Raw genomic sequence first — 25,596 nt, forward strand, 5'->3', positions numbered from 1 at the left:
GGAAGGAAGTATTTCTCACAGAAGGACATCCCAGAGCTATATGGCCATGTTCAGCAGCAAGTGAATGTATCTCTGGCACACAGTGTCGGTGCCAAGATACATCTGACCACAGACACGTGGTCTAGCAAACAGGGGCAGGGAAGGTTTATCACCTTTACTGCCCACTGGGTGAACCTTCTGACGGCCATTAAGCATGTAACCCGTGGCACCCGTGTAGATTTGGTTTTACTGCCACAGATTGCATGCAGGCCTGCCTCTTCTTCTCCTCCTCCTACTCCATCCTCCTCTGCATGGCACGTCTTAAACTTGGTCGTGCAGCGATTCGTTGTCAAATACCCTGGGGTCCAGGACATCTTGCGGCAGGCAAGGAAAATCTCGGCCCATTTCAGAAGATCTTACACGGCCATGACTCACCTTGCTGACATTCAGCGGCAACACAATCTGCCGGTTAGAAGTATTATTTTCGATTGCCCGACGCGATGGAACTCAACCTTCTATATGCTTGATAGGCTGCTCCAGCAGAAACGTGCAGTTAACAACTACCTGTACGAACTCTGCGGCAGAACAGGTTATGGGGAGCTGGTTTTTTTTTCACCGTGCCAGTGGCTGCTCATGCGCAACGCATGCAGACTTCTGCGGCCATTTGATGAGATCACCAAACTGGTCAGTCGCAGCCATGGCGCCATCAGTGACATGGTACCTTATGCCTTCTTTATGGAGCGTGCATTGTGTCGTGTCATTGATCAAGCCGTGGAGGAGCAGGAAGATGAGGAAGTCGCAATGCTGGATGAATTCCCAGGGGGGGCTACTCTATCTGAGACAAGTCAACAACAGGAGTCTGAAGAGGAGTTAGAGAAGGATGGTTCCAGGGCGGATGAGGAGGAGCAAGAAGAGCATGCTTTAAACTTTTTTGGGATCCCTGTTGTGTGTGGATGGGGAGAGGAGGACGACATTATCCTGGATGATGAGCAGGAGCCAGGCCACCACACCACTTCCGGTTTAGTGCAAATTAATGCTCCAGTGTTTTAACAGGGACCCCCTTATAAAAAACATAAGGGTCAAGGACTAGTACTGAGTGGCAACGTACTTAGACCCCGGGTACAAACACAAAATGGCGGAAATGTTACCACCGTCACAGAGGGCTGTCAGAATGGAGCACTTACAGACCTTGCTTCGACAACTACTGCATTCTGCTTTTGCGTGCGCTGGCAGAGGAGGAATTCCCACTCCCAGAGAGAGTTGTGGGTACCAATCCAACAGCTCCTGCAAGAAGAGGGCGGTTTGAAGATGTGTTGGTGACTTCTGATATGAGGTCATTCTTTCAGGCGACCCATCGACAGGTGTCATCTGGATCCAGCATCAGGGAATGCCTAGACCGCCAGGTGTCCGACTACATCGGGTTAACAGCCGATGTGGACGCTCTGAGGAGTGATGAACCCCTGGACTACTGGGTGGGCAGGCTTGACCTCTGGCCAGAGCTTGCCCAATTTGCAATGGAACTGTTGCCTTGCCCCTCATCCAGTGTCCTGTCCGAAAGGACATTCAGCGCAGCAGGGGGGATCATGACCGATAAGCGCACTCGCCTAGCTCACGACAGTGTTGACTACCTGACATTTATAAAAATGAATGAGGCATGGATCTCAAAGGAATTCAACACATGTGACCAGTAGACCATGTATATGCATAACGCTATAAACTATTTAATTGAGCACACAGACCTTTTTTCTACCTTTGGCTCACTTCCTTGTACAAAAAAAGCACACCATACTATATGCCCGTACCCTCCTGTTTGAAGAGATTGAGCGGTGTCATTTTTGGGTCCCACAGCGAGTTGCCGGTATCAGTGCTGGTGTCAGTGCTCTCTATCTTGGTGCTGGTGTGGTGTCAGTGCTCTCGATCTCTGTGCTGGTGTGGTGTCAGTGCTCTCTATCTCGGTACTGGTGTCAGTGCTCTCTATCACGGTGCTGGTGTCAGTGCTCTCTCTCTATCTGGGTGCTGGTGTCAGTGCTCTCTCTATCTGGGTGCTGGTGTCAGTGCTCTCTATCACGGTGCTGGTGTGGTCTCAGTGCTCTCTAACTCAGTGCTGGTGTCAGTGCTCTCTATCACGGTCCTGGTGTCAGTGCTCTCTATCACGGTGCTGGTGTCAGTGCTCTCTATCACGGTGCTGGTGTCAGTGCTCTCTATCACGGTGCTGGTGTCAGTGCTCTCTATCACGGTGCTGGTGTCAGTGCTCTCTATCACGGTCCTGGTGTCAGTGCTCTCTATCACGGTGCTGGTGTCAGTGCTCTCTATCACGGTGCTGGTGTCAGTGCTCTCTCTCTATCTCGGTTTTCTGTCACTGCTCTCTCTATCTCGGTGCTGGTGTGGTGTCAGTGCTCTCTATCACAGTGCTGGTGTCAGTGCTCTCTATCACAGTGCTGGTGTCAGTGCTCTCTATCACGGTGCTGGTGTCAGTGCTCTCTCTATCTCGGTGCTGGTGTCAGTGCTCTCTCTATCTCGGTGCTGGTGTCAGTGCTCTCTCTCTATCTCGGTGCTGGTGTGGTGTCAGTGTTCTCTAACTCGATGCTGGTGTCAGTGCTCTCTATCACGGTGCTGGTGTGGTGTCAGTGCTCTCTATTACGGTGCTGGTGTCAGTGCTCTCTCTCTATCTCGGTGCTGGTGTCAGTGCTCTCTCTCGGTGCTGGTGTCGGTGCTCTCTCTCGGTGCTGGTGTCGGTGCTCTCTCTCGGTGCTGGTGTCGGTGCTCTCTCTCGGTGCTGGTGTCGGTGCTCTCTCTCTCGGTGCTGGTGTCGGTGCTCTCTCTCGGTGCTGGTGTCGGTGCTCTCTCTCTCGGTGTTGGTGTCGGTGCTCTCTCTCTCGGTGCTGGTGTCGGTGCTCTCTCTCTCAGTGCTGGTGTCGGTGCTCTCTATCACGGTTCTGGTGTCAGTGCTCTCTATCAAGGTGCTGGTGTCAGTGCTCTCTATTAAGGTGCTGGTGTCAGTGCTCTCTATCTCGGTGCTGGTGTCAGTGCTCTCTATCTCGGTGCTGGTGTCAGTGCTCTCTCTCTATCTCGGTGCTGGTGTCAGTGCTCTCTCTCTATCTCGGTGCTGGTGTCAGTGCTCTCTCTCTATCTCGGTGCTGGTGTCAGTGCTCTCTCTCTATCTCTGTGCTGGTGTCAGTGCTCTCTCTCTATCTCTGTGCTGGTGTCAGTGCTCTCTCTCTCTATCTCGGTGCTGGTGTCAGTGCTCTGTCACGGTGCTGGTGATCATCTCCTGCACCCTCTTCATAGCCTGCCCTGACCTTTCCTCTCCTCCATGGCCTTCATGCGTTCCTGAATTGTCAAAATTTCACAGATAAAAAAAAAGAATGCTTATCGTTGTCGATCCCAGATTAACTTCATACTTTTGTTATGTCAGTGTCCATGTGGTGGGACTGTGTGCACAGCTATTTTGTGGCTGAAAATATGACCTGTAGGCTTTTAAGGTTCGCCTGCCATTAAAGTCAATGGGGCCCACCGCGAACTTTGCGGTTCGCAAACTTTTGGCCGCGTTCGCGAAACGTCCCATCGGAAGTTCGTCCATCTCCATTCGCCATCTCACTATCCTTTGTAAAAAGATTCCCTTCATCATTCTTTATGGGGCTAATATGACCTGTGCTCCCTTATGCTCAGAATGCAGGGTCCAGGAGTGCATTACTCTCAGAATGCAGGGTTCAGGCGTGCATTATGCTCAGAATTTAGGAATCAGGAGTGTGTTATGCTCAGAATGCAGGGTTTGGGAGTGCATTGCGCTCAGAATGCACAGATCAGGAGTGCATTGCGCTCAGAATGCACAGATCAGGAGTGCATTGCGCTCAGAATGCACAGATCAGGAGTGCGTTGCATTCAGAATGCAGGGATCAAGAATGCATTGTTCTCAGAATGCAGGGATGAGGAGTGCATTCTCAGAATGCAGGGATCAGGAGTGCATTCTCAGAATGCAGGGATCAGGAGTGCATGGCACTCAGAATGCAAGGATCAGGAGTATGTTGCATTCAAAATGCAGGGATCTGGAGTGCGTTGCGTTCAGAATGCATGGATCAGGGGTGCATTACTCTCAGAATGCAGGGATCGGGAGTGCGTTATTCTCAGAATGCAGTGATCAAGAGTGCGTTGTGCTCAGAATGCAGTGATCTTGAGTGCATTATGCTCAGAATTCAGGCATCAGGAGTGCATTATGCTCAGAATGCAGGCATCAGGAGTGCGTTGTGCTCAGAATGCAGGGATCAGGAGTGCATTACGCTCAGAATGCAGGAATCAGGAGTGCATTACGCTCAGAATGCAGGGATCAGGAGGGCGTTGTGGTCAGAATGCAGGGATCAGGAGGGCGTTGTGCTCAGAATGCAGGGATGTGTTACGCTCAGAATGCAGGGATCAGGAGAGCGTTGCTCTCAGAATGCGGGGATCAGGAGTGCATTATGCTCAGAATGCAAGGATCAGGAGTGAGTTATGCTCAGAATGCAGGATTTAGGAGTGCATTGTGCTCAGAATGCAGAGATAAGGAGTGCGTTGTGCTCAGAATGCAGAGATCAGGAGTGTGTTGCATTCAGAATGCAGGGATCAAGCATGCATTGTTCTCAGAATGCAGGGATCAGGAGTGCATTCTCAGAATGCAGGGATCAGGAGTGCATGGCACTCAGAATGCAAGGATCAGGAGTGCGTTGCGTTGAGAATGGAGGGATCAGGAGTATGTTGCATTCAAAATGCACGGATCTGGAGAGCGTTGCGTTCAGAATGCATGGATCAGGGGTGCATTACTCTCAGAATGCAGTGATTGGGAGTGCATTATGCTCAGAATGCAGGCATCCGGAGTGCGTTGTGCTCAGAATTCAGGGATCAGGAGTGCATTAAGCTCAGAATGCAGGAATCAGGAGTGCGTTACGCTAGGAATGCAGGTATCAGGAGTGTGTTCCCATTCCATCCTACGTGTGCACACTCGGAACAGAGTCAGCAAAGTTCTAGATAGGGGGCGGGAGCAGGAGCTGGCAGAGTGACTTTTCATTTTAACAAGCTGGTGATTGGTTGCTTAGGACCCGTCCATTAAGAGCACACTGGCGGATCTGACGGACTTTAGAAATAGAACATGTTTCAAATCTTTCCACCGGATCCAGTTCCTATCGAGAAAACCATTTGTCTGTATGCAGGTCCAACGGACCAACAACGACGCAAGGGCAGCTATTGGCTACTGGCTATTGAACTTCCTTTTTCTAGTCTCGTCGTATGTCATCACGTTAAACGGCCAGACTTTGGTGTGATCATGTGCAGGCATTTCAGCGGAACTCGGTCAGAAAGTCCGTCAGAGTTCATTCCAATGGAAAGTCCAGTCGTGTGTATGCAGCATGATTGGCTTCAAAAAAGGTGGACTTGGAGTGCACAGCATTGCACTCGCAGTCCACCCAGATGTGTTAGAGAAGCAAATAAATATTTGCTTTTTGTAACAGTGAACCGCCTCTCTGCCAATCAGGTACAGAGATCTAATACCCATTATCTGATTGGCTGAAAGCACAGGTGCTTCAATTGGACGCCTAGCAGAACAGAAGAAGAGCGGAGAGGGAGCATGGAGGACACAGGAGCCATCCCACAGCTTGTCGCCGTCACCTGCTGCATGACCTGCCACTAATATGGGGTAAGTGTCGGGCAGACAGCGGGGGTCACAGTGGCAGCATTTGATGGGCACAAGTGGCTGCATTTGATGAGCAGAGTCGACAGCCCGTGGTTGACTAATTGCTGACCACAGATCTATCACATAAAATCCCAATAAAATACATTTAAGGTTTTGGTTGTAACAAAATGTGGAAAATTTCAAGGGGTAAGAATACCTTTTCAAGGCACTGTATATACCCCTGTAAAACACATAGACAGGGGTTTATTTTAAATACATTTCAATCTGTATAATTGTTTTAACCTGTTGTATCAATACATTTTTGTGTAATATTTAAATTATGTTATGTAGTCCTTGGGCACCTAAAATTATCCACTTTCAAAGATTAAAAAAATATATAATGTATTATAACTTAGGATGTGTGTAAGAGGAGCAATGATCAGGCAGGTATAAGCACCATAATCAACAACACAACTCCAGTGCTAAGATTTTTGGTCTTATGCTGGCCATACACCATACAATCCTCCCCTATGGATCTCCCCCCAGATCTACCAAAACCATACAACATGAGGCCAAATCTAAACACTTTCAATGTGTGTGCAATCAGACAGGCCCTTGTACCACACAGCTGAAGGCAAACCCAAAGGAAATTGAATAAGAAAATTGCATGGTGCATGGCCAGCTTTATTGGAGCCAACCTATCAAAGTCAGATTAAAAACTAGTGATTCCGAGTGGTATCCAGCGCAGCTGAAAAAACTTCCGGAAAGAGGTTCACATGAATACAATTTAAAATCAGCGCTCAGTGGAACTCAACATAAATACATTCAATTAATTAAAAATATGACTTTTAATCAAAAGAGAAGCACAGAGGTAAAGTCATTAATATCCAGCACAACAGTGAGGGATGTCCTTATTGCACAGTCAAGTAAAAATCCAAAAGTAGGTTCGGGCCATAGAGACAATATGGCCATACACCATACAATCCTCCCCTATGGATCTACCAAAACCATACAATATGAGGTCAAATCTAAACACTTTCAATGTGTGTGCAATCAGACAGGCCCTTGTACCACACAGCTGAAGGCAAACCCAAAGGACTAAGAAATGTGCATGGTGCATGGCCAGCTTTATTAAAGACAACCTATCAAAGTCAGATTAAAAACTAGTGATTCCGAGTGGTATCCAGTGCAGCTGGAGAGAGGTTCACATGAATACAATTTAAAATCAGCGCTCAGTGGAACATAAATACATTCAATTAATTAAAAATATCAAATGTCAGTCACGGTCGTCATGGCAACTTGCTAAGCTTCACTGACCGCCCTTTCCTTCTGAACGGGAAGTCCATTTTCCGAACGTTAGTGGTTGTCCTTTTTCGGCCGTTCCCGGCGACTCAGGCTCCTCCCCTCTTCACCACACGGCGGGCGTCATGGGATGCCAACCCGATGTCTCCCGGAGATACACTATAGGATGCCGCTCATCGTGAATAGAGGTACTCTGGTGACTATCTTGGCGCAGCGCTGTCTGATCCCTGGTCATCTCAACTTGAGATTTAAATAGCGCACATGTTTTTCAAGTGGACAGCAGCCTTGCAATAAGTGAATTGCCAAGTTACTGCAACATGGAGCTATGAGTCCTCTATGCTTTGGTTACCTGTTAATAGATCTATAGCCAAGAGTTAACACCTTGTTTCCTGAAGGAAGGCGGCACAGTGAACTATTACCTTTGCTTTATTCCTACTTTTGGATTTTTACTTGACTGTGCAATAAGTACATCCCTCACTGTTGTGCTGGATATTAATGACTTTACCTCTGTGCTTCTCTTTTGATTAAATGTGATATTTTTAATTAATTGAATGTATTTATGCTGAGTTCCACTGAGCGCTGATTTTAAATTGTATTCAGGTATAAGCACCAAACTGTGCAAGTCCCTGTCCTACTTCTTCTTGGATAGGACAACTGCCCACAAATGGTTGTATTATACATATTGTGTCATACTACTGGCCATAGGCCCACTCACAACATTCCAGGCCTGAGGCCTTAATATTTGAGAATAAAGGAATGTCCATATAAAAATGAATTTTCTGCACTTTACTGTTACTTTCCATGACATCTGACATCACATTTGTGATATCATAATCTTTTGGTGCAGAATGCAACACATAGGAGTAGACATTCTTTTCTACACCTCCATTTCTCTCCTTGGGAGCACCACAGAGTTGAGACCACTTTTTCATGTATACTACATCACCTTGTCCAGGATCTGCAGCTGGGGGTCAGGGGGAGGGGGACAACGTGACCTTTTTAGTATACCAGTCTCTCTCTCATTGTTCCTTTTCATGGCTCTGTCCAGCCAGGCACGCTCCCAGGTGGTGCACTTTTTCCTAGACTTCCACCATCACTCATAGAAGAGGACTCTTTCCTGGCCTTCCATGGTCTGTATCACCTTGCCTGGGACTTCAGCCCTGCAGGAGACTACATCTTATCAGCTCTGTGGTGTCTGTCTCCCAAGTCCTGTCTCCCTCGGGCCCTCCCAAACTGACATTTATGTGGGCACTAACCCCACCCATTACAGAACATAAAGAGGAGTTCCGCCCTCCCCTTTAAAAATGTAAAGTCAGCAGATACACATACTTTGTTGCTGACTTTTAACATTAGGACCCTTACATGTCCTGGAGTCCAGCGATGTCGGTACTGCAGCCGATGTTTACATCAGCTGGTTGGGTGCTGCTGCCGCCAATCCCGTTAGGGGAACCCAGCAGTTGGGTTCCTACTGCACATGCACGAACCGCGCTACACTCCCTCATTGGTCCAGCAGAAGGGGAGGGAGGGTTGCCAAGCGGCTGATATACTTCACAGAGGCCCGGTCTCCCGGAAATGGGGATAGGGTACCTGTAAAAAAACAGGTACCCGCTCCCCCCTGCCCCCGGAAGGTGATAAATGTGGCACCGGAGTGGGGGCGAACTCAAAAAAGCAGAAGTTGTACTTTTTGGTGGAAATCCACTTTAAGGAGGGATTGCTCTAAACTGAGATCTAACACCTAAAGCCCCATACACACTATCAGATTATCTGCTGAGTTTTTCCTTCAGATTTACCAAAACCATATAATATGAGAACAAACCTTAGGAGTTTCAATGTGTATGCAATCAGGCAGGCCCTTCTACTACATGGTTTTGGTAAATCTGAAGGAAAAACTCAGCAGATAATCTGATAGTGTGTATGGGGCTTTACTCAACTTTTCGCTTTACCATACTATACTGGAAACAGAGCCATCTAGTGGCAGATAAACTAGTAGATAAGCTACTAAGCACCTACCAACACATGTACAGTATATAACCCAGCAAAACTGGGGAGCTAAAATTGTTTTAGTAACATTCTAATAGCCATAAATGAGCTGCCAAACTTGACTTAAGCTCAAAGTTGAGTGGTGCAATATATGGTATACAGTTGTGACCTGTATCTTACACATGGCTATGGTCCCTCTCCCTGTCCCCGTGTAACACTACTGGGTGCCTGAACAGCTAAGCGCCCGCAGTTTCATGTAGGAAGAATGGGGGAGAGTAATTTGCTCCCCAGCAGTGCTGGATTATCTTGGTATATAATAGTATCTTGAGCTCGGGGATATTTTCATGCCTTCTGCCAGTTTAATAGGCTAGGTATACAAAGGCAATTTTATATTGATCTGACATACATTTATTAGGCATTTCTGAAGAATTTGGAACACATGTTTGAATTGCTTCTTATGTAATAATATACCTGTGCATCTAAAACTGCCTTTGCCTTGCATTGTATTGGTTTGCTTTTTTCTGTACAAGGCAATGTGAATGCATCTGCACTGCACCTTAAACGAATCACAGATGTGACCTCAAATGTAAGCCATTATTCCCTGAAAGTACTTGAAAGTGCGCTGTCTTTAGCTTCTTTGATTTGTGAATCTGAAGCTCATACACACAAAGCCTAAAAAATACAACAAAAAATATGATGTAGTAAGAAATATACTTTATACTTATGAGAACATAAATTTAGCACATTGAATTATGCATTGTTGGGATTTCACACATAAAAGTATAATTGAAACATTTAAAACACATATATATATATATATATATATATATATATTTTATAAAAAGTCTACATGCCTCCAGTTAAAATGTAATGTAAAAAAATGTGACAAATATAAATCATTTCAGAAATTTTCCCAGCTTTAATGTGACCTATAAACTGTACAACTCGATTGAAAAACAAACTGAAATCTTTTAGGGGGAAGTAAAAATGAAAAAATAAAATAATGTGGTTGCATAAGTGTGCACACCCTCTTATAATTGGGCCCTTTACCCCTATATTGTGGTCCTACAGTGGGACCCTTTCATGTGTTCTACAGTGGGCCCCCTTCCTACAATCTTGGGCCCACTGCACAGTAGCAGAAAACAATAGACATGTCACCAGCACACCAGGGGAACTCCATATAAGGGTCCAACGCAATGGCAGAAATACCAGGGTTGCAAAGGTCACACTTGTGACCAGGCCCTGGCACTCTGGCACTATGGGTGTCCCCTGCCTACTCTTGATGTCATGCCCCTGCTATTGATAGCGCTGGTCTGGTGTCTCTGTCTGCATAGCAGTGGCGGCAGTCTATTAATAACCAGTGCTGGTTACATTATGGGGCTGATGGATGCATGTGGGGGAGGGCTTACACTATTGGTTGTAGACAGCTGAGCACCTAGCAGCAGTACTGCTGCATAGCCTTCTCTGTTGTCATGTCGATCGGGATGTGATGCTCCCAGTCAGACCTAATAAACACGGTATTTATAAGAATCAAAAGTATAATCGCCTATATATCAATCATATATGTTCTGCAGACATGTGGACTCCATGGCAGTAAGGTGGGGGCTCTGATCAATAAACTCACTATCACATTTAACATTAGATCTGACTGGGAGCATCACCTGGATCGTATCCCGATGAGCATGTCAGAGAATGCTATGCATTGCCATCGCTGCTAATTGTCCTGCAGGGAGCTCAGCTGTCTACAACCAATTCTGCTTGCTCATGCGCCCATCAACCGCATAAAGTAATCAGCACTGGGTCCCAATGCACCGCCACCGCTGCCATGGAGACAGAGACCAGCGCTGTCAATAGCAGGGACAGCTACCCTGGTTGTTCTGCCACTGGTCGCAGTGGGAGGATTCTCCCGTCCACCTGGAAAGTATAGATGAGGGAATTTGATCAACCTTTTTTTTTTTTTTTTTTTTTTCCAGTGTAATGCCCAAGGGAAAAAAAAAGGCAATCAAAGTACAGAGCGGGGGAGGGAGACAGATCGGGGAGAGAAAGGGACAGTTCAGTGATCAAAGTGTAATGCAGTGCTGAGAGTGCTCACTGGAAGTTGGTGGCTCAGGCATCGGTCACACAGCTTGGAATGTGTAGCTGTGACTGGTGTTCTTCATATCTCCTGCACTCATCTCCCCTCTCCCCACCGACCCCCTAAATGTATAGACTGATTCTCCCAATCCTGCAGACGGGAGAATCAGTCTGTTTTCTCGAACTGTCACGGAGATAATGGGAGGCTGGCAACACTTCTTGGGCCCCCCCCAAAGTGGTGGAACGGCAGTGCACAGTTGCAAGTGCAACTTCTGCGACCGTGATTGTTCCGCCACTGATTAAAGGTGGAAAAAGTTCTGAAATTTTATCTTTGTCTCATTTTTTCACATCGTGGAAACCTGACATTTTAACAGGGGTGTGTAAACTCTTATATATCAGTCCTGGATTGGTAGGCCTTGTACAAACTGGAGAAGCACATGGAAAAACACAGCCTCAGTATCATCAGAAGTTTTATTGCAGATCTTGAACATAAGCAGGAAGGAGGGATGAGATTAAGATGCAGAATACTCAATATATAATTGACCATATAGCATAGTTGCCAACATTGTAAACAAAATTATAGGGACACTTTTTTGGCTGTAGGCGGAGTTGTATTATAGTTAGGGGGTAGGGCGTGCGTTTGTAGGCGTGACTTTGTAAAAAAGAAAAATGCGCTGAAGAATGGGCATGGTTTACATGAAATAGTGGGTGTGGCTTGTATGGGCGTGGTTTACATTGGGGTGTGGTAGAGTCTGAGATGAATGAGAGATGGAGAAAGATAGGGGAAAAGAGGGAGGGAGAGGGAGAGAAAGAAGGAAAGAGGGATGGAGGGACACTAGGCCCAGATCCTAGGTACTAACATAGGTAAAGTTGATCCAGGGAAAATCCGATCGCCTATTGGGGGATCAGGAAGGAATTTTTTTCCCCTGCTGTAGTAAATTGGAGCATGCTCTGCTGGGTTTTTTTTTCGCCTTCCTCTGGATCAATTGTGGGCATAAAATTGGGTATCTGGATTGTACGATTATTTTTTATTTTATTTATTTGTTTTTAAGGTTGAACTGGATGGACTTGTGTCTTTTTTCAACCTGGCTAACTATGTAACTATATGTATGTAACCACAATAGAAATGTGTATTCCAGAGTTTAACAAATCAGCAGATAAAGATACTCCAAATACCTGGTGCTAGCGCTTTAATCATCCCAGCACCATGGTTGTTATGGTGACAGGATGATTGAAGCACATTATTATTATTACATTGTAATATAGAATAAAATCATTAAACTCACCATAATCCAGAATCAGTGAGACCCCTGAGCGTGTCACCTGCCACTTCGCCTGCCATCAGGTGCCCCCAGCAGAGTCCATCCTTACATCAGGTGCCCCCAGCAGAATCCCTCCTTACATCAGCTGTCCCCAGCGGAGCCCCCCTTACATCAGATGTCCCCAACGGTGCCCCTCCTTACATCGGGTGTCCTCAGCAGAGCCCCCCTTACATCAGGTGTCCCCAGCGGAGCCCCCCTTACATCACGTGTCCCCAACGGTGCCCCCCTTACATCAGATATTCCCAGCAGAGCCCCTCCCCCTTACATCAGATGTCCCAAGCGGAGCCATTACAGGAGGCCAGGGGGGACAAAAAATGGGCTTAATACCCCTGAGTACCCCCATAGCAATAGCTTGCTATGGGAGTACTCAGCAGAGGGTACTCCCATAGATATTTTTAGATATTGTAGGGAATGTGTCTGTCTGTCTTCACTGGTCTCTTGTACAGAATGTGATGAAAGATCAAAAATGACAGTTGTCAACAGAGTTATGCCTTGTACACACGGACGTATTTTCCGACAGAAAATGTTCGATGGGAGGCTTTTGTCGGAAATTCCGACCGTGTGTAGGCTCCATAGGACAGTTTCCATCAGAATTTCCGTCACACAAAATTTGAGATCTGGTTCTCAAATTTTCTGACAACAAAATCCGTTTGCGCAAATTCCAATTGTGTGTACACAATTCCGACGCACAAAGTTCCATGCATGCTCGGAATCGAGCAGAAGAGCAGCACTGGCTATTGAACTTAATTTTTCTCGGCTCGTCGTACTTGTATGGCACCACGTTCTTGACTTTCGGAATTTCCGACCAACTTTGTGTGACTGTCTGCATGCAAGACAAGTTTGAGCCAACATCCATCGGAAAAAAAACATGGGATTTTGTTGTCGGAATGTCCAGTTGTGTGTATGCGGAATTAGAAGTGAGGAAAGTTCTTCTAAGTGGATCGCCTATGCCTATGAAAATCTTTAATTCATTTGTGAGAGATGTCCTGTTTCCTGTTGTGTTCCTTTAGAGAGGAAGTGAAGTAAAATCTACCTACTAGGACATAGGCTGCCATAAATATTTTATTGGGGTTTTGCCCCCATACACACTATCAGATTTTCTGCTTATTTTTGTCTTCAGATTTACCAAAACCATGTAGTGCGAGGGCCTGCCTGATTGCATACAAATTAAAACTCCTAAGGTTTGACCTCCATATTATATAGTTTTTTTTAAAGCTGAAGGAAAAAATCTGCAGAAAATCGGATAGTGTGTATGGGGCTTAACTCTAGAAACTAAAAAAAAAACATGTTGGCTTTATATACCCATTAAAGAGGAAGTAAACTCTCCCACTCTGATGCTTATCTTCATTTAGTCCATTATAATAAGTAATTATTAGACTATAGCCACTGTAATCCAGCCCAAATCGCATATTACTCACTGTTTAACCACTTGCCGACCAGCGCACGCCCATGTACGTCGACAGAATGGCACGGGCAGGCAAATGGGCGTACATGTACGTCCCTTTAAATTTGCCGCCCTGCCATAGGCAGCGCGCCGCCGGCGGTGCGCTCCCGCGCTGGTCGGGACCCCCGTGAGTCCAGTCGCGGGACCCGCGGACTCGATCGCGGCGGGCATACCCGCGATCGTCTCACGGAGCGGCCAAATGAAGAAATGCCGTTGTAAACAGCATTTCTCCATTCTGCCTAGCAACTAGTGATGCTGATCTCTGCTCCATGTGATTGGAGCAGAGATCAGTGTTCACTAAATGAAAGCCCAACCCCCCCACAGTTAGTAACACACCCCTAGGAACACTTAACCCCTACTGCCACCCACTGGTTAACCCCTTCACTGCCAGTGTCATTTACACAGGAATCACTGCATTTATATAGCAGTGATTACTGTATAAATGACAATGGTCCCAAAAATGTGTCAAAAATGTCCGATGGGTCCCCCACAATGTCGCAGTCACAATAAAAATCGCTGATCGCCGCCATTACTAGTAAAAAAAAATAATAAAAAATTATTAATAAAAATGCTATAAAACTATCCCTATTTTGTAAACGCTATAACCTTTGTGCAAACCAATCAATAATCGCTTATTGCGATTTTTTTTTTTTTTTTTTTTTTTTTTTTTTTACCAAAAATATGTAGAAGAATACGTATCGGCCTAAACTGAGGGAAAAAATTTTTTTTTATATATTTTTGGGGGATATTTATTATAACAAAAAGTAAAAAATAATGCGTTTTTTTTCAAAATTGTCGCTCTATTTTTGTTTATAGCGCAAAAAATAAAAACCGCAGAGGTGATAAAATACCACCAAAAGAAAGCTCTATTTGTGGGAAAAAAAGAACGTCAATTTTGTTTGGGAGCCACTTCGCATGACTGCGCAATTGTCAGTTAAAGGGACGCAGTGCCGAATCGCAAAAAGTGGTCTGGTCTTTGACCAGCAAATTGGTCCGGTCTGAAAGTGGTTAAAGAAACTTTAAAAAACTTGTTTCCAGGGGTTAGGCAGTGCCATCTTAAGAATTGTTTTCCGAGTCCACAGTGGAGTGTATTTCCGCCCTTACATTGAGCACTTCCTGTACTGCTAACCAAGCCTCCTTCTCAATCCAATGTTTCTATGGCAACCCTGCTTCCCTGTTCATAGCTGACTTGTTTTATTTCATAGTATTTACTTGTGCCGATGTGTAATGTTTCCCTTTTTCAGTCTTATCAGCTTCAGCTGATAAGACTGCAGTAATGGCCAAGTTTACACTGCATGTCATGTCACATGGTCACATGGTGTGTAGGAGGAAGCTCTGAATGATTCTGAAGTCTCCTGGGAGTTCAGTGTTGTGCCGTAGGAAGTCCTGATAACAGATAGATAAGCACATAGAGTGTGCCTTAAATCAGGGGAGATGTGGGCATGCTCAGTGACTTCATTCTAAAGAACAAAAAGGATTTCAACAATACTAAGCAAGTACGGCGATATCTACAAGCGGTGTTCGTTAGGGTTTTTATGCTGATTTACATGGGACAAAGTTGTGGGGGAGGGTTTACGACCACTTTAAGCAGTTTATCCCTCCTGAGACACAGAATTGATTTAGAAAATGGTTCTATATTTTAGACCAGAACAAAGCTTCTAGTTGGGTCTTGAGTGCAGCCAGCTTTGCACTATTATTTAAGATAGTCTTGTAAACAAATGCAAAATGTGTACTTGGGACGTAAATAATGGTGTCATTATTTTAAGAGACCTGCTACGGCAGTGTAGCAGAGTGCCTCAAAGGGAGCCTGGAAAAGCCCTGTTTAGGGTTTACACATCTCCCAGGCTTCACTTATAGAGATAAGCTTTTACACCTCACCCTTTTGGCATTAAGGATCACCTGAAACTCAGTCAGTGCTCTTGAGCCTGGGGGAACAGACAAGTCGTATCTGGTAAAGCTGGAAGGTTGGTGGAATGTAGTCAAACTGTGTCTGTGGAGGCTGACAAGCAATAGGCTTGGACAGCCTGATAGTCAGGATTTTTGCATGTGTAGTTAGTGCCGGGACACGACTAGGATTTTGTTTTATGAAGTTTTTGAACTCTTTCTGTTTGCATCACTGTACAGCACTTGTAAATCGCACAAATAAACATACCACTGTTTGCAACTATGGGGGTTATTTACTAAAGGAAAATCCACTTTGCGCTACAAGTGCACTTGGAAGTAAAGTCGCTGTAGATCCGAGGGGGACATGCAAGGAAAATAAAAAAAACAGGATTTTAGCTTGCACATGATTGGATGATAAAATCAGCAGAGCTTCCCCTCATTTCAGATCTACCCCTCAGATTTAGAGTGACTGCACTTCCAAGTGCACTTGCAGTGCAAAGTGGATTTGCCTTTCGTAAATCGCCCCCAATGTCACTGGACTGGTATCTGTGCCTGAAAGTATGCTCACCGCATGGAGCTTTGTACCTGCTACTCATATCCAGCTCACAGCAGAAATGGGGGAAAAAAGGGACCCACCAAGAAGACATCCTTAAATGGTGCGCGCATGCAAAACTGAAATGCAATAATTGCCAATCTTTAAAGCTGTCCCCTTTAGCATTCTTGCATGTAAGCTCATAACTCCATTATCTCTCTTGCAGGAGCATTCGATGCTTGCGCAACATAATTCACTGGAACCTCATCACGGCCTTCATTCTGCGGAACATCACTTGGTTTGTAATGCAGCTTACATTGAGCCAGGAGGCCCATGACAGCAATGTGGTAGGTGCCCCTGACCTCAATGGCTGTAAACCCCTTTGTGAATTTTACATTTGTACATAGGTGTGCACATGTGTTTTTTTTCCTCACTGTCTGTGTCTGAGTAAGTCACAGTGCTTAGTTATCACAATATGTTCTTGTGTATGATAATGCAATCAGCTCTGGTAACTTAACTTCTGCCTGCCTTGATTTTTTTATTATTATCATTGGTGCAGTCTGGCAGAACAATGCCATTGTAACACTACCACACATTGTCTCAGCAGTATCTGCATCTGAGTCAGCAGTTTGCTGCGTGTGTATATCAATTCTTTGCAAAGGTGGCAGCAGCAGGATCTCTGTCCCAGCACTCTAGTACAGACTACCTGCAGAGGCTCCCCTACTTGCTCATCACTTTGCAGGAGAGCTTTGTGAGATTTCCAAAAAAAAAAGATAGAAAGTCTTAGGAAACCGTCACCTAGTGTAATATTTCATTTCAGAATTGTAAAAATAGGCAGCTTGCAGAGTGTCAAAAATGACTTGCATCTGTAAGGTTGCTACAAACTTTAAAAGAGGACCTGAACCATAGAAGCTGTGCCCAAAAGGACAATTGGAGAAAATATAACTAGTCACCAGTATTGCCTCTGGTCTCCCTGCAGCTGATCTTTCCCCATTACTGACTTTACCATGCCATGTTCAGCACTGTGTTGTGGCAGCCCCCTTAAGCCGGCCATACATAGACTGAAATTCATCTGGTTCAGCAGGGGCCAGCCAAATTTCGATCCATGTACGGGCTAGTTGGTTATACACAAGTCAATCTATTGATCAACTTGTGTACAACCAGCCGGTGGCTTTTTCCCAAACTATGAGTGCAGCTGGCTATAGCCCAGTACGCTAATCACCATATTCTGATAACATAGAAGGCTACCCACTATACAATACCACAGCGTGAACGACTTCCCAATTTACTTCAAGCGTGTGGATGGGGAAATAGGTTCATTTTTTTCACCTTCAACCTGTTGGTTGAAAGAAAAAATGAATCATGTATGGCCTACCTTAGTACAGCCAGAGCTTTGCTTCCTGATCTAGGGACTGATGAGGAATTATTCAAGAAGCAGCAGGAGAGGTTCAGGAGCATATATGTATCTGAAAACTGAATAAGGCAGAAGCAGGGAGATCCTTGCACTGCAGGTCCTTGGGAACAGCTTTCTCTCTAGCAAGGAAAACAGTAATGATATCTCCATTTCTCACTTCAGATCTGCCAGCCAGTAGTTCCCAGTCAGCAGATATACAGCTGAGGTTGTAAAGACAGGAGGTACACTTCTATTTTTCAGGTAAAAATTAAGGCAGGGGGTAACTTTATCAAGCTATTGTTTAGGCATAAGTAACATTTTGAGATCCCTAAAAGATAGCAAATCTTACTTTTTGATTTCAGGGTGTTCAAATATGTGATTCCATAGTTTGATAAAATAGCAGAACACCACAAGGAGATCAAATTAAAATTGTTCCAGTTGAACCTAGTAAACAAAAAAAATCTGTATTCCTTTTAACAAAATTGCAGTTGTCTTTTCCTTTCTGTACTAAAACTATCAATTTATTACTCAGTTTCGACTTCACGGCGTTGAAATGGACATAAATCTTTATCGCCCATAAGTATGTTTAGGAATTGAGCAGCGTGAGAAATAACTGGATTTGATTATTTCTCTACACATACCTTTACTCTAATGCCGCGTACATACGACCGTACTTTCCGGCAGACTAGGTCCAACGGTCTTCCATACGGACTTTCCGAATGAACGGATTTGGCCACACACGAATGGACTAAGTCCATTCATAAGTCTGTTCGTTTTGAATGTGATGACATAAACAGGACTAAACAAGGTAGTTCAATAGCCAGTAGCCAATAGCTTCTCTTGCGTCGTATTTGGTCCGTCGGACCAGCACACCAACGAATGGTTTTCACGATTTTAGTACATCGGAATTGATTCCATCGGATAGATTTGAAATATGTTCTATTTCTAGATCCGTCTGATTTTTTCTTTTCTCGAAAAAGATCGGACTAGCCCACACACAATCGGATTATCCGACGGACTAATCCCTTCGGGCCTAGTCTGCCGGAAAGTCCGGTCGTGTGTACGCGGCATGAGACAGATGCTGGTGGGGACTGTTCAGGACCCTTGTGCTTTGGTGACAGTAGTTAATGCATCAACACAATCTAAAATCTAGGCAGGAGTTCAACCATGTCCGTGGAAGTATTGCAAGTTTGAGGGTTTCACTCTTACTCATTAAAGCTCCACAGGCACCTTAACAGCGATCTACATTTAACAACTAAATTTGCTTTTTCCTGTAGATTTATGATGGGAAGGGCATTTTTGCACAACTTGAACTTGTTTCCAGAGGCAGTATAGCTAGAATAAATTTTCATTAACTGCAAGGTGTTCTAATGATGATCTGAAATCTCCCCTCAGCTTCTTATCAGATTGCCTTTTCCTCCTCTGCTTGCAGGTCTGGTGTCGCCTGGTCACTATAGCTCACAATTATTTTTATGTTACCAATTTCTTCTGGATGTTTGGTGAAGGATGCTATCTGCACACAGCCATCGTTTTGACGTACTCCACTGACAAGCTACGAAAATGGATGTTCATATGTATTGGCTGGTGTAAGTGACTGTTTTGTCCTGGAACAAGCAAAATACCACTCTTGTTGCCATTGTGACTTGCGCCTCTTTTTCTTATTGTTGCTAACCTTTTAGAATAGTTTTTTTTTTTCTACGTCTAAAGGACTTTGATATTTTTATTTTAAAAGAACGTTTATTGGCAGTATTCGTGGTACAAAAGGGTAATGAGTGCAAAAATTGTACAAAAGGCTGTGATGTAAGTAAAGTGGATTCTAGATAAAGAAATTATTGGTTGCATCAATAGGGAACACAAAAATGAAAGTACATCAGGACTGTCTGGCGGTGTACAATAATACTAGCGAACAGAATCATTTACAGTATATAAAGGCATCAGTAGAGCTGAGATCTCAGAATAAAGCCCATTTGTCAATGTGAAAAAACAAATGATAATAGGATAAACTGAAAAGAGCCATGCAAGAGGGGATATTTGGAAGAGAATTGGTGGTGTTTGAGAGCAGAGGGGGAAGGAAGAAGCAGAAAGGGGTTGAAACATAAGGAAAGGGAAGGAAAGAGGTCAAAGGAAAAAAGGAGGTCCTAGGGCAGTGATGGCGAACCTTGGCACCCCAGATGTTTTGGAACTACATTTCCCATGATGCTCTATTACAGTGCAGAGTGCATGAGCATCATGGGAAATGTAGTTCCAAAACATCTGGGGTGCCAATGTTTGCCATCACTGTCCTAGGGGCTCATAATGCTAAATATTTCAAATGGTAAGTAGAAGACTATCAAATCTGGGGGGGGGTTGGCATACAATATCCAGGGTTGCCAAACTCGAAGGAATATGTCGAGAGTCGTTTAGCCATCAGTTCTTCCTTAATCATTATATCATTTACTTGGTTCTTCACCACCTTAAAACTGAGCAAGGGAGATTTCCAGGCTGTTGCGATAGTGAGCTTAGTGATGATAAAGATGTGGGCAACTAGCACACGTTTGGTACGGAGAAGAGCATTGACAGGTTTGTGAAGTAAAGACTCATAAGGATTTTTCTGAATATTAGAATGAAATAGAGTATGTAGGAGTTTATAAACTCAGATCCATAATTTGCACGCCATTGGATTGGTCCACCAAATATGTCATGGTACCTTCCTGGGACTAGAACTTTTTTATTATTATTTTTTTTTATTCTGTCTTTCCAGGTATTCCATTTCCCATCATTGTGGCCTGGGCCATTGGCAAGCTATACTATGACAATGAGAAGTAAGGAGTTATGTTTGGGGTCAGAAGGGTGTAAAGATGCATACATTTTTGGGGTGAAGACAGAAATAGAGGAATGTATACCGTACATTGATTCTGGAATTGAAGGATCACTCTTTTATTAAATATGTTTTTGGTTATACAGGCAATACATATGTTACAGCTTTTTCCTGTATAATACTTATTTAACGACTGTGTGCTTTCCACACATCCCTATTACCTGTTTAAAAAAGAAAATTTTCAGTCAGGAGTCTGGCTTTGGTTTTGAGGACAACAAACACAGGTTTTCCCTAAATACTATGCTACCCTAACATTTTAAATTTCTGATATGTGCCTGTTGTACCATGGATATGATGCTAAGCACATGTACTCAACTTCTTTGGTTGACCATGGCGAGGCCTGTTCTGAGTGGAACCTGTCTTGTTAAACTGCTGTATGGTCTTGGCCACCAGGCTGCAGCTCAGTTTCAGGCTCTTGGCAATATTCTTATAGCCTAGGCCATCTTTATGTAGAGCAACAATTCTTTTTATCAGATCCTCAGAGAGTTTGTTCCATGAGGTGCCATGTTGAACTTCCAGTGACCAATATGAGAGAGTGAGAGCGATAACCTCACATTTAACACACCTGCTCCCAATTCACACCTGAAACCTTGTAACACTAACGAGTCACATAACATTGGGGAGGGAAAATGGCGAATTGGGCCCCATTTGGACCAGCGGTTTAGACATTAATGGCTGTGTGTTGTTATTTTGAGGGGACAGCAAATGTACACTGTTATACAAGCTGTGCACTAGTTTACATTGTAGCAAAGTGTAATTTCTTCAGCATTGTCACATAAAAAGATAGAATAAAATATTTACAAAAATGTGAGGAGTGTACACACTTTTGTGGGATACTGTATAAGCAAAATAAAATTACATATATGTCACTATATTTAACATAGACGTTTTTCCTTTTCTAAATCCCCCCCACCCCCTTATTTCCTGTAATGGTGTTTAAGTATTTCCTGTAACCAGCTGTGCCTCTTTCCCATACTTGGTATAGCGTGTCATGTCTCTTTACTGTCATTGTGGATATATCTTTATACTTGCCGACATCTTGAGACACTGTCACCACCCACAGCCCACACAGGCCCTTATTTTCGGCGATCCTTATGGAAAAGACATGCCCCATGTTCAGTATCGTGGCTGAACTCCATTAGTATAAGCAAGAAAAAAATGGCCTGACTCTGCATTTCATCACACACAAGCACACCATGCTTATTTAAACTTCTCAGTAGTCTCTTGAGCATTGTCTGTTCAATCCTGTTTCTGTAGGATTGCATTGTCACACTGCAGGCAAACTCCTTGACCAAGGTCAACATTAGGCCACAGGTTGCCTTTTGATCCCTCAATGATGGACAGTTTCGTCAGACATTCCTATCACCATCTCCAATAGCGTTCTGGGGCTATTTTAGTGCATCTATACCCTCATAAACCATAGCAGGAGGCCATGCAAGAACATTTTCCCAGCGTATGGATAGTTTACTTGTGAAATCCTGATATAAACACCCCGCTGTGTAAACCTGTTTTTCAGCTTTCAAGGCTGTTTTTAGGTTGTGTCCTCAGATGTCTGAAATGATACCCAAAATAGACGTTGAACAACATCCTTTAGTCTTCAGCATATTACAATCCCCCCAAAATGTTAAGCGCCCCATTATGGCTATCATAAAAATCGCAGTGCAATTTCCCCCCAACGTTATTATTATATTTAAGCGCAATAATGGATTTGAGAGAGAGGGGCCTTATATACAACACCCTCAACCAGGTTTTATTGGCACCACATCCCTTTGGATACATTTTTATAAAACAAGAAACCCTAGAAACCCCCTACACAAAAAAAACAAAAACTTTTATGGGATTTTACCTGTACCAAAACCAGTTTACCTAAAAAGTAGTAAACTTTTATCAAATACATATCTAAGAAATAGAAAAATAAATAGTTCCCAATCCCTATCCTGGTCCTTTCCTGTTTATGTCAGCTTCCCTCCATTTTTATATATTGTATTATAGAATAGGTTGTTGGTTTGGTTTTGCTTTACTGCCTCGTTTATTTTCTATGTTTTCTTTCCTTTTGGTTTGGTATTGGATAGGTGTTGTGTGCATGATTAAACTTTATTTTAATCTTACTTAGGCTGATTTGAGTTTCCTAAGTACAACTAACTGGTCATCCCAGCTGCTGCTGGATACCTGCATTCGGTATCCCTTACACATTAATAAATAGTTCCCCATAAGTGCAAAGATGTGCAACTAACCACATAAAGACTGCAGTGCCTGTAGAAGCTTGTTTTAGGGATTAAGGCCTCATACACAAGGACGTTTTAAAAGAACGCACTGTAAAGCTAGTATTGATGGCAGGGAAAAATCGGGGTTAAAAATGCGTTGGCATTGGCGTCAATGCGCGTTTAGCCACGCTAGCTTTCAACCGCGTTTCTCTGCCTCTATTCAAAATCAGTGGTTCCCTATGGGAGCCCATTGATTTGAATAGAAGTTGCACCAGAGGCCGGAAAACAAGATGATCTGACTTATGGTGTGACTTGTGTGCTGAGAATCTTGAAGGGGAACCCCGCCAAAATTTAAAACAATTTGTGTGGGGTTCCCCCCCCCCCAAAATGATACAAGACACTTCGGTCTGGTATGGATCTTAAGGGGAACCCCCACCCCCAAAAAAAATCCATACCAGACCCTTATCTGAGCACGCAGCCCGGTAGGTCAGAAAAGGGGGAGGATGAGTGAGCGCTCCCCCTCTTCCTGGACTATACCAGTCCACATGCCCTCAACATGGGGGAGTGGGTGCTTTGGGGTGGCCTTGCGCCCCCCCCCCACCCCAAAGCACCTTGTCTCCATGTTGATGACGAGGGCCTCTTCCCAACAACCCTGGCCGTTGGTTGTTGGCTTAGGGCTTATCGGAATCTGGATGCCCCCTTTAACCAGTCCCCCACCCTAGGTAAATGAGTATGGGGTACATTGTACCCCATCCATTCACCTTAAAAAAATTGTTGAAAATAAACACACTATTTAAATTTCACAAATTAAATAAATAACGTGTTTTATTAAGGCACCTCCAACTCGTCTCCCTCTTCTGTCGAGGTCTTCTCCCTCTCTGGTTCTTGTCCTCTCTACTCTGTCTTCTCTCTCTGCTGTCTTCTAGCTCTTTTACTGGGACCCCCATGCCATTTTTTTGGTGTAGGGTATTCCCCTTAAGATCCATACCAGACCGAAGGGTCTGGTATTGGCATGGGGGGGGACCTCACGCCTTTTCCTTTTTTTTTTTTTTTTAAATGTATGTGTAATATATATATATATATATATATATATATATATATATATATATATATATATATATATATATATATATATTAATGTGTATATATATATATATATATATATATATAGATATATATATATATATATATATATATATATATATATATATATGTATATATATATATATATAGGAACGCTTTTTTTAAATGTATATATGTGTGTATATATATATATATATAGGAACGCTGGGTGAGGCTTAACGCTGTGTATACTGGTGTCTGGCGTTTTTAAAGCTCTAGCGCTGGAGCCTTAGAACGCGCTGGTTCTGGGTTTTTTTTTTTTTTTTTTTGGAGCTCAAAAACGCCAATGCCTGTTACAGCTCAGAAACGCCATGGTGTGTATGAGGCCATTCATCAATCAAATCTTTTTCTTCCAGTGGGAGCTGAAAAGTGCAAGGGCATATCTGAGTGCAAGGGCATTCAGATACCCTTTTCAAAGCTTCACCTCCTATTCACACTGCATCTCCTCAGTCTTCTGTAAAATGCTTTTGAATGGTCTTGGAAGGAGGGTATGGAAAGTAAAGTTAAAAATGTAATAATCCTTTAAGTATGTTCATATAAATTATGTCACACATTAGACATGGCCACTTATTACACAATAGTAATGCAAGTTCAGGTCACTTCTTGATTGTCATAATGTTTGATCTACTTCAGGTGCTGGTTTGGGAAGAAGGCTGGCGTGTACACAGACTTTATTTATCAAGGTCCCGTCATCCTGGTATTGCTGGTAAGGACATGATCTGATCTCATTAGGCGTGGGCTGCAATAACCACAGCTTTTGGTCATGTGGAGCTTCCACCTAAACTTTAGGGCACAGAATGCAATATGATACCATACTGACACCAGAACATACACTGACCATCAGTGTTGGTCATCTTACTTTAAAAAAAGTAATTTAGTTAAGTTACAAATGACTTCTCCCAAAAAGTAATTGCATTAGTAACTCGGTTACTACATTGGAAAAGTAATTAGTTACTCGGCAAAGTAACTGTGAATTTTTTTTTAATATTCTATAGACGGGACTAGCGAAGGAAGTGAATGTCGCTGCCTCCATCGTCAAGATTGACACCTCGCAAGCCTCGTCACCTGGAATGGATTTAAAGGGAAACCCCTACACCGAAAAAACAGTGTGGGGGTCCCCCCGAAGTCCATAGCAGACCCTTATCCGAGCACGCAGCCTGGCTGGTCAGGAAAGGGGGTGGGGACGAGCGCCCCTCCCCCCTCCTGAACCGTACCAAGCTGCGTGCCCTCAACATGGGGGGTGCTTGTTGATGAGGACAAGGGCCTCTTCCCGACAACCCTGGCCGTTGGTTGTCGGGGTCTGCGGGTGGGGGGCTTATCGGAATCCGGGAGCCCCCTACCCTATGTGAATGAGTATGGGGTACGATGTACCCCTACCCGTTCACCTGGGGGAAAAACTGTTAATAAAAAAAACACAACACAGGTTTTTAAAGTACTTTATTAGACAGCTCCGGGGTCTTCTTCCGACTTTGGGGGTCTTCTTGCCGGGCTCCTCCGCTATCTTCTGCTCTTTTACTGCTAGCTCTTTTACTAGCGGAGGAGCCCGGCTTTCTCCTTTGTCGCTGCTGCTATCCGGGGGACTTCTTCCGACTTTGGGGGTCTTGTCCCGCTCTTTGCTTCTTCTGCCGGGCCTCCGCTATCTTCTTACAGCTCTTTTACTAGCGTTGGCCCGGTCTTGTCGCTGTCGCTGCCTCCTTCGTCTTCTTTTCTTCTTCCTTCCGATGTTGACATGAGGCTCTCTCCGGCCGTAATGGCAGGGACGTGTTGTGTGGCGACTTATATAGGCAAAAGGGGCGGGGGTCACCTGGTGATGTCACATGGTGACCCTGCCCCTTATGATGTCACAGTCCTGGGGGATGCTGGGAA

The 25,596-nt window shown here is 44.2% G+C and overlaps 1 protein-coding gene across 1 annotated transcript in view; it reads left to right on the top strand.

The window, feature by feature from the left end:
- The window catches only part of CRHR1 (corticotropin releasing hormone receptor 1), a 324,543-nt gene that overhangs the window by 287,970 nt on the left and 10,977 nt on the right, over positions 1-25,596 (top strand). The window contains exons 7-10 of the mRNA XM_077460170.1: positions 16,381-16,501; positions 18,980-19,133; positions 20,288-20,348; positions 24,364-24,436. Of these exons, the coding sequence (XP_077316296.1) occupies positions 16,381-16,501; positions 18,980-19,133; positions 20,288-20,348; positions 24,364-24,436 (409 nt within the window). The remainder of the gene's footprint in view (positions 1-16,380; positions 16,502-18,979; positions 19,134-20,287; positions 20,349-24,363; positions 24,437-25,596) is intronic.

This window comes from Lithobates pipiens, unplaced genomic scaffold, assembly GCF_037356315.1.
Source record: "Lithobates pipiens isolate NorthernLeopardFrog02 unplaced genomic scaffold, aLitPip1_a1.2 Scaffold_28, whole genome shotgun sequence".
Lineage (NCBI taxonomy): Eukaryota > Metazoa > Chordata > Amphibia > Anura > Ranidae > Lithobates > Lithobates pipiens.